The sequence below is a fragment of the Anastrepha obliqua genome, chromosome 3 (genome assembly GCF_027943255.1).
Source record: "Anastrepha obliqua isolate idAnaObli1 chromosome 3, idAnaObli1_1.0, whole genome shotgun sequence".
Lineage (NCBI taxonomy): Eukaryota > Metazoa > Arthropoda > Insecta > Diptera > Tephritidae > Anastrepha > Anastrepha obliqua.
Window position 1 is genome coordinate 122,937,113 of NC_072894.1, and position 12,399 is coordinate 122,949,511.

A 12,399-nucleotide genomic window follows, 5' to 3' on the forward strand; every position below is an offset into this window, starting at 1 on the left:
AATCACTACAGAACTAATAAAAACACACAGGAGTGTTAGTTCAGAGCGAGATTAAAAACAGCTTAAGAATTCAAGTAGCAGCTGCTAATTTCAAAAAACAAACAAATTCAAACATTTGTGGTTTAAAGAACCCGAAAATAAATAAATATTTCAATAGAATATGAGAAAATTTAACATTTCTTTCTTATGCGTATTGTGTTTATTCATTTTATCAATGCAAAAGCTTTCAATACTTTTTCAGTCAGCAAATAGCTCTGCTGTTTTAGTGTAATTAGGTTAGGTTAGGGATGTTTCCACACTCCATAAGGCTATACTCTCCTCTACCCTTAAAGTACTCAGACCTGAAGACTCATTGTGATGCTACTAGCTTGGACTCAAGCTCCTCCCCTAATTCCAAATGTGGAGAAACCACTTCGTCCGTTTCCCGTTTCCCATTTCTTTTGCTGCATGAAAACTATCGATACCCATAACTATGATTTGACTGTTGATAATGGCAAACTATTTCGTGTTTTCATTTCTGTTCAGTAAGGTTTGTCTCATTATAGCTGGCGTTGAGTAGAAACGGAGTTCCCGCTAAGATAATCCGCCTCATCAAAGCCCATTACGAGAATTCCAAACTGACAGTGCTCCACAATGGCAACATCAGCGACCCATTCACCACTAACGCAGTCATAAGCCAAGGTTGTCCCTGTCGCCCCTTCTCTTCACCATCGTCTTAGGCGACGTTATAAACCAATCGACAATACACAACAGAGGCATCGTATGGAGTTTCACTAGCACATCTTGAGGGCCTGGACTTCGCCGATCACAACTGCCTGCTCTCTCACAAACCCACTGGCATGCAAGCGAAGGTTGACAGATTAGTCACGCTGAAACGCACTGTCGGACTGAGGATTAACATGGCCACGACCAAAGCTATGATAATCAACCACAATAAAGCAAGACATATAATGATTGACGGTTGCTTGGTGGAATTTGTCGAAGGTTTCTGCAACCTCGACTGCCCTATCACGGCAGATGGCGGAGCAGATGAAGCTGTCAACTGCAGGCTAAACAAAATAAGAATGGCATTCGGGTAAATGCGTAGAGTATGAGCGATTTCGCAAATATCCAGGCGCTCTAAACCGGAAATATTCAGCTCATGTGTGAAGTCTATATTGTTTTACGGAAGTGAAACATAGTTGGTCTCCAGCATCATCACACAGAGACTACAATCTTTGAAATCTTTCAAACAAATATTTACATCCTCATTATCTGTAGAATATTCTGTTGGAGATCAACGCCCATCCTATGGCAAATCAAACGCAGAAAGTGGCGATGTATTGGTCACGCGCTTATAAAACCACCAGATAGGCTCAGGAGAATGACACTGGACTGGAACTCGCAAGGGAGCAGAGATCCGGTCGGCCAAAGATCATAGGTCGAAGGTCGATGTGCGCAGACTAGCAAATGCCGACATCACATGAGACGGTGCAAGAACAACAGCTCAGAACCGTGTATCATAGAAGGCCTGTCGGGGCCCTATGCTCCAGAGTGAAGTGAACAAGGATATCAAAAAGGGGAAAAAAAGTGATGCGAGCCGCATCCCGCGAGCCGTGTTCCCTCCATAATTTAAATATGCTCTGGATGCCAGTGACCGCTGTCTTTGTCTTACAGGAAGACGCCCCGGTCTTCTGTAAGCCGCCGAACTTTCTGGTAGAATTTTCAGGCGCTGTTCCTATTGGCCAGCTTCTCGCACTCACGTGTTCCGGCCTCTCGTTTTTTCTTTCTGATAATTCATCTCTCTTCCTTTCTTAGCTCTCGGTAGCGATCCCACCTGGTTCGCGTTACCCGATCCCAGTGTAAGCAGGAAAGATCCCTATAGACAGCAAATTTCGCTCCATTTGTCGTGCATGCCAGATTGTTGGGCAGTACTCTCTGAGAGCAGGAGTGAGAGTCGAGGGACGAATCTTCTGGTTCTCTGTTGTGATTGCCGCTTTGCATAGTTAGATGTACGTTTTTTGCTGCGCAGAGGCGTGCGCGTAATTTGGCTGCAACAAGGTAATCATGATCCGAGTCGATGTTGGGTCCTCGGATCGTACGTACCACACATCTAAAACAGTTAAAGCGTGTATTCAATCTATTACAACATGATCGATCTGGTTTCGCGTTTTTCGCGTTTTTCTCATAGGAACGTTCCAGGCGCTCATAGAAGGAATCTTTGGTCATATTAGGCTTCTCTTCTCTACAAAAGAAAAAAAAAGCAAAAAAAAAAAACAAAAAACTGATTCACAACAGTAAAAGAATAAAATAAATAATTGGCGCGTACACTTCTCTTAGGTTTTTGGCCGAGCACCTCTCCTATTTCTGGTGTGCGTCTCGGTGTCGTTCACAAATGTAGGGACCTACAGTTTTAAGCCGACTTCAAACGGCAGATATTTATTATGAGGAGCTTTTTCATAGCAAAAATACACTCGGAGATTTGCTATTGACTGCCGAAGGGCAGCCACTATTAGAAAACACTGTTTCTTGATTTTCATGCATCTAGAACCCACATTCTTCGGCTTATTCGATGTGGAAAATTTTCAGTCAAGGGACTAAAGTTTGAGTACTTATATATTGCTCCCTAAAAGCTTTGCCAACTTAATTCAAGTAAAAATAAAATTCATGCTATTGAAGTTCCTATTATGGAAGTTAAACTGTATTTGAAACAAAAAGTTAATACAATAGGCAGACTTAAGAATAAAATCGACTGCTTGCTATAGTTTGTCCGAAAACTTTTATACTATTCAATTTTTGTGTTTTTTTTTTTGTTCTTTTGGTACTGGCGACCAGTGAGATTTCTTCTTTCCACTTCAAACCACTTCCCACGAAGAAAATTTGTCAAGCCACTCGACCATAACTTAACTTTTGCGTACAGGCTCACACACACAATGAATGTCGTATTTCAAACGTAAATAGTTGATAAATGATGGTTCTGCAAAGGTCAGCTGAATGCGACAAATGTGCGACGTAATCGAAGTTGTTGTAATTACTCAACAATTTTCGTCAAATATATACTATACACGCATATGTATGTGTGTGTGTGTATGAACGAATACTTTTGAACAGAAAAGAAACTGAATTAATGTATAAATATTTACCTCCGCATACATATATAAGTGCAAGTTATGTATTATCGATCGAGTCAGTCTTGGGCTATGACTCGTAAGAAATAGTCGTGTGAAACCAATTATTTTAATTTTAATAATATAATAATAATAATAAAACTTAGAAAGACAAAAAAACTCAATTGTTTTAATCGAAAACATAAATGGCGACGAGGATAAAAAACAATAAAACAAAAACACAATTTTATTAAAAAACAAAAATTTAATATCTGCTCTTCGAGATGTATTGAAAGAAAAAATAAATAAAAATTAAAATAAAAATAAAAAATCAATAAATCAAATGCGTACAAGCAAACGTTGAAAAAAAAAAACAAAAAAAAAAAACAATTACGAATAGTGTGCATAATTAAGAAAAAAAATATATGACTAAATTTTAATAAAATATTTAATAATAAATATCAATATAATTACATATGAAAACTAAAGTCGAATCGAAATTTGAAAGTGTGAAGTTTTGAAATTTCAATAATAAACTGGAAGCTATACGTGATTTGACGAAAATTCTGAAATACACACATACATAAAGATAATTTTACAGAAAATTGCAGCAAATGGGATTTGAGATCTCATTGACCCCCCATGATCAAATTAATGCGAGTGACAAGGAAATACAATTTGAAAAGTGTTAACACTTAAATTTCAATCTTGTTAAAAAAAGAAATGAAAATTGAAAACTGAAAGTGAATAAATATTGAATGTTGAGCGCTGTACTACTTGAAAAAGACTAGCCAAATAACAGTTGAAAAAAAAAAAAAATACCGCAAATCACTCAAGTGTTTCTATATTACAACAACTAAAAAATCGTTTAAAAGTGCACTTGACTTCAAAAGAAAGTCATGACCCGCTAGGTCAAGAAAAGGACAGAAAAATACTAACGGATACGAAGCTGATACACATTGTTGCCAACGAACAATTGTTACGAAACAAAGCCATCTCGCGAAATTATGTAATGTAATATACATATGTAAACGAGTGCGATCAACCTCGAATGAGAATTAAAAGACAACAAAAATAAAATGTAAAGAGAGATGAACGAAAACATAAACTAAACAAACACAAAGAAATAACGAAAGAAAGTAGTTAAAAGAAGTGCTAGCTGAGGAGGCAAAGGTATTAGAAGAAATAAACAAAAAAGTGGAAATAACGACATACATAAATAAAAATAAAATAAAAGAGGTTTACAAATTTATACAAACGTGCTTCCTTCGCTTGTCCTCAGAATAAATATCGCGCAGTGATAATTTGTGCCGGTAAATTTTGGTATAAACTAAATTTCAAACCCATTCAATTGTAATAACTAAATAAAAATAATCCAAAAATAAGAAAACAGCAAAATAAATAGTGAAACAATAAATAAAAATATAAAATTAAAAATACAAAATCAAGTTAAATCGATTTAACTTTGTCTAACGTAATACAACGAAAATACTGTCAACATGGACTCGCAGGGTTATGAAAATGCAAAGGGTGAGGCACGCACTGTTCACGATTTGTCCTGTCAATTTGGTAGCAAGGAATTCACCAAGGAAATGTTTCAAATTTCTGGCGGTAGTCAATCGGATAACAACAGCGAACAGCAGCAACAACGAGCCAACAAAAAAATAAAATAAAATAAAAAATAAGTAAAATTAAAATATCAATATAGCAACAGTCGCAAAAAAGTAGAATATGCTTACCAATAAACAGTGTTTCTCAAACTGCCTTAATTTAAAGCAAAGGAAAGTAAATAAAGAAGTAAAAGGGGGACTAGAAGAAGGAGGAAAATAAGAAAAAGTATAAGGATTCGTAAAAGAAGGGGAATAAGAATAAGCAAAAGAAACGACAAACAAAACAAAAACGAAAGAAAAAAAAAAACAAGAAGTCGAAGTAAATAAAATGAAAATGAATCAGAAAAAAGTAAAAATAAAAGGAAAAGGAAAACGTAAATGGAAAGTAAGAAGAAAAAAAGTGGAAAAAAGAAAAAGAGGAAAATAAAAATAAGAAGTATTAGATATAGTAGAAGAAGAGGAATAACGAGAAACAGAAAATGAGAAAAATATATTAAGAAGGCGAAAAGTAAAAAGAAAAAGAAAAAGAAAAAGAAGAAGAAAAAGAAAAAGGAAAGGAGAAAGAAAAATAAGAAGAAAAAGAAAAATAAGAAGATAAAAGGGGGAAAAAGAAAATAAGGGAATAAATAAGGGAAAAAGAATAAAAGCAAGAAAACGAGGACGAGGAATATAAGAAGGAGAAGAATACAAGAAGTAGAAGAAGAAGATGAATAAGGATAAAAATAAAGCAAAAACACGAAAACGAAAAAAATTAAGAATTAAGAGAAAAATAGAAATAAAATGAAAACGAATCGGAGAAAGAGAAAAAAAACAACAAGAAGAAAAAAGTAAAAAGAAAAGAAAAAGAGAAAAGAATAAGAAAAAAATAGAGCAGTGGAAAAATACAATGAATAAAAGAAAAAGAGAAGGAGAAGAAGTGTGAAAAAAGCCGAAGTAGAAGAAAAAGGGATAAAAAGAAAAAAAAAGAAAAAGAAAAAGAAAAGGAAAAAGAAATGGAAATAAAAAAAGAAAAAGAAAAGGGAAGGTGAAAATGAAAATAAAAAGGGGGATGAAAATGAAGAATTGAAAGCTAATGAAAAAGGAAGTGAAATAATTGAAAAAGAGTATGTAGAAAAGACAGATAACTTAAAACAAAATAACGGTGGCGCTGAAACTTCGTATAATAAAGCACACCCCACAATATAATACAAAATTGATTTTTGAAGTTTATTTACAATTCTTGCCATTTCATAAAAAACTTTGTTGTTGCAAAATAATATAAACAATATGGAAAATGCCTTCACATATTATTTACAAAATAACTTGTTGTAAGACATTGATATATAGTAGGTCGCGGCAGCCTGAAGGTTGACACTTATGAGAAAAATGTTAAGAGCAATCATGATTTTCATTCCAATTTCAATCGGTTGAACCATAAAAACCAAACCAATAACAATCTTAGTAAACAAAATTCAGGAGTTTTCCCCAAACAAAAATACAAATTTTGAATATAATCCGAATTATAAAAATTCGAACAGATACAATAGAAATTTTGAAAATAATCAATCTGGAAATTTTAATAGCAATGTCAACTACGGTAGAAATAGGGGCAATTGGAGAGCGAACACTTTGAGAGCCTAAGAAAAATATTTAACTGCTTATCTACAAATAACTTAAGAATACAATACGATAAATGCAAATTTTTATCTAGACATACAGATTTTTTAAAAAACGATAATAATTACTTTACGGATAACGAAGAAAACATTGATATAAAATCTTTGTTCGAAAATTCTTTAGAAACGGTGCATTCAGCATACGAAAACCTAAATGAACACTTTCTTATATCCGAGTCCATGGTGAGTGGATGCACCACTCAAATTGGGGAGCAGGTCCATCGAGGGCGAAATGTTATATAACAAATATAGAATAGTCTATATAGGCGAAAGAGATACAGATCTTTTTAGGAAATATATTAAAAAAGGATCAACAGGAATTCATTCAGAGTTGCCTGATAGTACGTAAAATGGGGAATTAAAAAAGGAACAACAGGAATTCATTCAGAGTTGCCTGATAGTGCGTAAAATGGGATATTAAAAAAGGAACAACAGGAATTCATCAGAGTTGCCTGATAGTGCGTAAAATGTTGTATTAAAAAAGGAACAACAGGAATTCATTCAGAGTTGCCTGATAGTGCGTAAAATGGGATATTAAAAAAGGAACAACAGGAATTCATTCAGAGTTGCCTGATAGTGCGTAAAATGTGGTATTAAAAAAGGAACAACAGGAATTCATTCAGAGTTGCCTGATAGTGCGTACAATGTGGTACAAGAAAAACTGATAAGTTTACTCTCTTATGACAATAACATTAAATTTACTAAATGCTGTTACAAAGCTTTAGACTTGAAAACAAAAGGAAATTTTAGAGGTAGTGGAAAAAGTCCATATGGAAGGAAACCATAAGAGTGTGCTAGAAAATTATGAACAGATGAAATTAAGGTACTTTTATCCAAATATGAAAAAAAAACTTTATCAATAAAAACGACATAGATTTTGAAAAAATGAAAAATTATACGTACAGAAAAAAGAAAGAAGCAATCAACAAATTGAATGCAGAAGCAGAAAGGGTTCCATATTTCAACAACAGCAAAGTTTACATGAAGAATACTCTTGCTAATAGAAATAAACTTGCAAAAAGGTTCGTACAATTGCAAAAAAGTTTTCCTAATAAAGTTGACATAGCAAATATCAAGAGGCCGCATAAAATAACGTAAATGTGCTTATGCGAATTTTATTAAAGATTTTAACATTTACTCATAAATGAAAAAAAAAAAAAAAATAATGATTGCGAACACAATAATTATTTACTAGAAATTCTACTGAAGTTTTAGTTTATTAAACACTATGTATATTTACGTAAACTAAGCTAAGTTTTATAGTTTGTAATACAACAACTTGTATACTGCAGATATAAAGTATAAAGTTCTTTTGTAATATGTAAAAAGTTGAATATTCAAAAACGGCAAATAACGAAAATGCAAATAGAAGTTAAACATAAAACAAAATTTTAATGCTGGCTGAAACTTAGTTTTAACTACTGTATATTACAATGAAATTGTGTAGTTATAAGTTAATAAATTAAAGTAAGTTATAGATAAATCGCAGGGACTCGATTTAATTTATGTGGAGGGCGAGTTATGTATTATCGATCGAGTCAGTCTTGGGCTATGACTCGTAAGAAATAGTCGTGTAAAACCAATTATTTTAATTTTAATAATATAATAATAATAATAAAACTTAGAAAGACAAAAAAACTCAATTGTTTTAATCGAAAACATAAATTGCACATATTATAGTATAATAGTAATGATAATTAACCGTCAGAAATGACAACAGCACCTTACTCTTCTTGCGCTATAAGCCGAATGAATCTTTATTTCTACAAAATGGCCTATCGTACCAAACGCTACCATCAACGAGTCTTAAGGTCTAATTACAACGAATGCTTAGCGAGTAAGTCTTAAGGTCTAATTACAACGAAAGCTTACTAAATAAATCTTAAGGGCTAATTACGTAAGTATAAGCACATGCCTACAATTACTGCTTACAACTCGGCCTTCCTGACACATAGAATCTCCTGATTCTACTAAGTTTCGTTTACACAAATAAAGTCTGTTTACTTCTCAGTATTTTTTTCCGAGACTTTGTTTAAAACCACACCAAGGCTTTAGATTTGTAACCGACCAAGTACCTTTATACGGAATCTGTGTCTGCTGAAAACCTTCTACATCTTCAACTACGTAACGGTCATTTTCTAAAATTTTAGTTACTCTGTACGGTCCCTTGTATTTGGGTATCAACTTGCTTGACGCTCCTACCTGCGAACTGGTGTTGGAGACTACAACATAGTCATTTAGGCTAAATTTGCGAGGTTCTCGCCGTTTCATATCTGAATAGGTTTTGTTGTAACTTTGTGCTTTGATTTGTTCTAATTCTGCCTGTTTTCTGACGTTCTCTATTATCGCTGGAGTTGAATTTTGTGCTGGCTCTACCACATTTTCTTTTACGCTATCTACGAACTTTCCTCTTTGTCTAACCCCAAACAAAAGTACGCTAGGTTGTTCCTTGGTTGCTCTATGTACTGTATTGTTCATTGCGTATTCCGCTGACTCTAATACTTTCTCCCATCTAATCTCTTTCTCAGAATCCACCATCTTTGCTAACATAGGTCCTAAGGTTTTATTCACGATTTCGACCTGGCCGTTTGCTTGGGGCGAGCTTGTGGCAACCTTTATGTGTTCTATACCTCTTTCTTCTAACAATTCTTCAAACTCTTTTGAGGTGAAGCAGGTTCCTCGGTCTGATACTATGAATTTTGGTCTACTATAGGCTCTGAAATAATCTTTTAGGGCAGTAACGGCTTCCTTGGAAGCTGTCGTTTTCGCGGGATAGAGACGAACAAACTTTGTGAACGCGTCTATTATTACTAGTATATGTTTGTACTTTGTGCATTTGCTATGAACTGGTCCGTAATGGTCAATATGAACCATTTCGAACGGCACGTTTCCTTTAGGTATCATATGTAAAAGCCCCTCTTTTTTACCGCCTTTATTTGAAAACGCTATACACTTCAAACAATTTTCAATGTGAGCGGCCGTCTTTTTCCTAATATTTGGAAACCAATAACTTTTCCCTACGGTTTCTATTACTTTGTCTACACCTAGGTGTCCCATTTCGTCGTGGTATTTATACAAAACATGTTGTTCCATAGGCTCAGGTACGTAAAACAGTAAGTCATTGTCCTTCTTTTTATAAACTACTCCATTTCTCATCTCATATTGACTGCTTTCCTTAACTTCTAATTCCTTTTTTACTTTTCTAATCAGTTCATCTCTACTTTGGCATACGATTAAGTTTTCTTCGAAAGTATTGGCATGAATTACTAGTACGTTGTTTATTCTACTTAGTGCATCTACATGTTGCATTCTTTTGCCTGACCTATGCTCAACTTCGTAATCATAATTTTGCAATTCTAATGCCCACCTCGCTATTCTTGGATTCATATCTTTTTTGTTGAGTGCCAAAGTAAGAGAGTTGCAGTCAGTAACTACCTTAAATTTAATACCTTGAAGGTATACCCTGAACCTTTTTAACGCATACACTATCGCTAGCGTTTCTAGCTCGAAACTGTGGTATTTGGATTCTGCATCGGTCGTTCGTTTGGAGAAGTAGAACACGGGATGAAATTTCCCGTCTTTCTTTTTCTGTAACAATATTGCTCCGAACCCTAAAGTACTTGCATCACAATGTAACTCTGTTGCATCACTCGGATCATAGATCGCTAGCAGCGGGGATGCGATAAGTTTTTCTTTAAGACTGTTAAAAGATTCTATTTCTGCTTCCATGAACTGAAACTTTTTATCTTTTTTCGTAAGATCGTGGAGAGGCTTGGCTATAGTCGCAAAATCTTTTATAAACCTTCGGAAGTATGAGCACAAGCCTAAAAAACTTTGAACTTCCTGCACTTTTGTTGGGACAGAAAAGTTATTTATCGCCTTAAGTCCTTTTTCATCGGCTTGAATACCTTTGTCTGTAATGACATACCCTAAATACGACACCTTTGATTGTAAGAACTCGCACTTGTCTAGTCGTAGCTCTAAATTATTCTGAACAATCCGTGACATAACCTTTTCCAATATTTCTAAATGCTGTTGTACACTTTGCGTCGCTATCATAAGATCGTCTAAGTAAACTATAACTTCTCCACTTCGAATCATGTCCGCGAAAATTTTGTTAATAAACCTCTGAAATGTTGCGGGCGCATTTTTCAGTCCGAACGGCATCCTCAGGAATTCGTACTGCCCCAAGGGAGTTGTGAAAGAAGTATATTTAATTGAGTCTTTTTCTACAAAAACATGAAAAAACCCGTTTTTTAGATCTAGCTTTGTAAATACCTTTTTGTTTGCCAATCTGTCTAGTAAATCATCTATAAGTGGCATTGGATAATTGTCTTTAACTGTAACCTTATTTAACTTTCTGTAGTCGACGCACAACCGAAGTTCACCAGTCTTTTTTTTAACCAGCACTATAGGTGACACAAACTCAGACTCGCTTGGTCGTATGTACCCTTTTGCTAAATATTCGTCAATTATTTTTTGTAACTCTTCTTTCTCACTGTACGACAATCTTCTTGGAGGACACGAAAATGGCTTATCACTTTCTAACGCTAATCGTATTTCCTTTCTAACTAGGGGTTCGTCGAGACTTTTTGAGTTCACGTAAATCCTTCTAAACATTGCTTGGAATCCGGTTTTTTCATTATAGCTTAACTGCTCACCTAGTTTGAGATCTAAATCCGTTTCACCACACACGTCTATTGCCATGACTTCTCTCAAAACTTCACTTATGTTGGTATTGTCGTCAGTTGTATCTTCGTTCCTTACACTGACTTCGTTAACTTTTCCACACGCTCCTTCGTTCGCTAAGATTAAATTACTCACTTTTTCAACATTGTAAATTTTCTCAACTTTACTTTTGCTCACAACATTTTCTACTTCTATATTTGCCACTCTATCCATAAACTCGACATTTCCTATCTTCAACTTTGCGTCACTTGCTTCGATGAAATCCCTACCCAGCAAAACTGGACAACCCATGGACCCATTAGGAACCACCAAGAGTTCAACTGAAACACATTTATTTAACACTTCTATAAAACATATCATTTTTCCACTGATATTCAAAGGGGACTTGTTTAACCCATAGTAAACATTTTTGACTTCTTCTAATTTTGCTCCTGCTGGTACTAGGACTTGCTTGATCAGGCTAACTGGGCTTCCTGAGTCGACTAAACATTCTGTAAACATGTACCTATTAGTATGTGCTGATACATATAATTTAAAATAACTTACAAACGTGTTCTTGTTTTTTTTGTGTTGTTTGCACTCCGCTGCGTAATGGCCTAGCTGTCCACAAGCGAAGCAGGAACCAGCTTCCCTCTTCGGTTTCCGACAATCTTTAGCATAGTGACCCGAGCAATTGCAGTTGTAACACCGCATCCTTTCGACCGTTCGTTGTTTTGGTTCCGTATGCTCTGGTAGACTTATAGAGTGGAACGCCCTTAGTACGTCGTTGGCTGTGGTGAAGTTTTGTAACCTGGCCTGATTGCGGAGTTGTCTATCAGGAACGCCTTCTATGAGGTAATCTGCGAGTTCCTCATCACCCAAGTTCAGTTCGCCGCCCAGCAAACATTTATCGTTGAAGTAGTTGGCGAAGCTTTCTTCGGATGACCACATTCTCTTCTCGAATTTTCTGCGGCGATCAAGCTTACTCTCACCTGCCCCGAACACTGACTCCATCTCACGTAGCAATTCGTCAACCTTTTTAGGAAACATAGGCTTTGCGTTGTACCACGACAGGGCTGCACCTTTTAACTTGGTGTGAATGACGACTCCTAGTACAGCGTCGTTTACTTGCACTACCTCGCGCAAATGCAGCAACTGGTTATGCCAGGCTTTGAACCCGTCGCCGCCATCGTACGCAGGTATTACGTTTTTCAATGTCTCAAACGCAAAGTCTTCGGTCGCTACTTTGCTTATTGTTTTCTCTCGTTCCAATTGTAACTTCAGCAGCTCAATTTCTCTCTGCAGCAGTGAAATTTGTATGCCGTCTTCTACTGTACCGTTCGACATACCGTTTTTTTCTTTGGCGTCGCGGTTTCTCGT

The 12,399-nt window shown here is 35.4% G+C and overlaps 1 protein-coding gene across 1 annotated transcript; it reads right to left on the reverse strand.

Annotated features, from left to right (window-relative positions):
- Positions 1 to 11,407: 11,407 nt before the first annotated feature.
- LOC129240100 (uncharacterized) lies at positions 11,408 to 12,141 on the reverse strand. The gene is made up of 2 exons (XM_054875607.1): positions 11,587 to 12,141; positions 11,408 to 11,531 (listed from the first exon to the last, which is right to left on the reverse strand). The coding sequence occupies exons 1-2, from the start codon at positions 12,067 to 12,069 to the stop codon at positions 11,523 to 11,525; spliced, it is 492 nt and encodes a 163-aa protein (XP_054731582.1). The 5' UTR covers positions 12,070 to 12,141; the 3' UTR covers positions 11,408 to 11,522.
- Positions 12,142 to 12,399: the final 258 nt, after the last annotated feature.

Bases quoted from the DNA above. Each gene is read 5' to 3' on its own strand.
- LOC129240100 (XM_054875607.1), bottom strand. From the start codon at position 12,069: ATGTTTCCTAAAAAGGTTGACGAATTGCTACGTGAGATGGAGTCAGTG.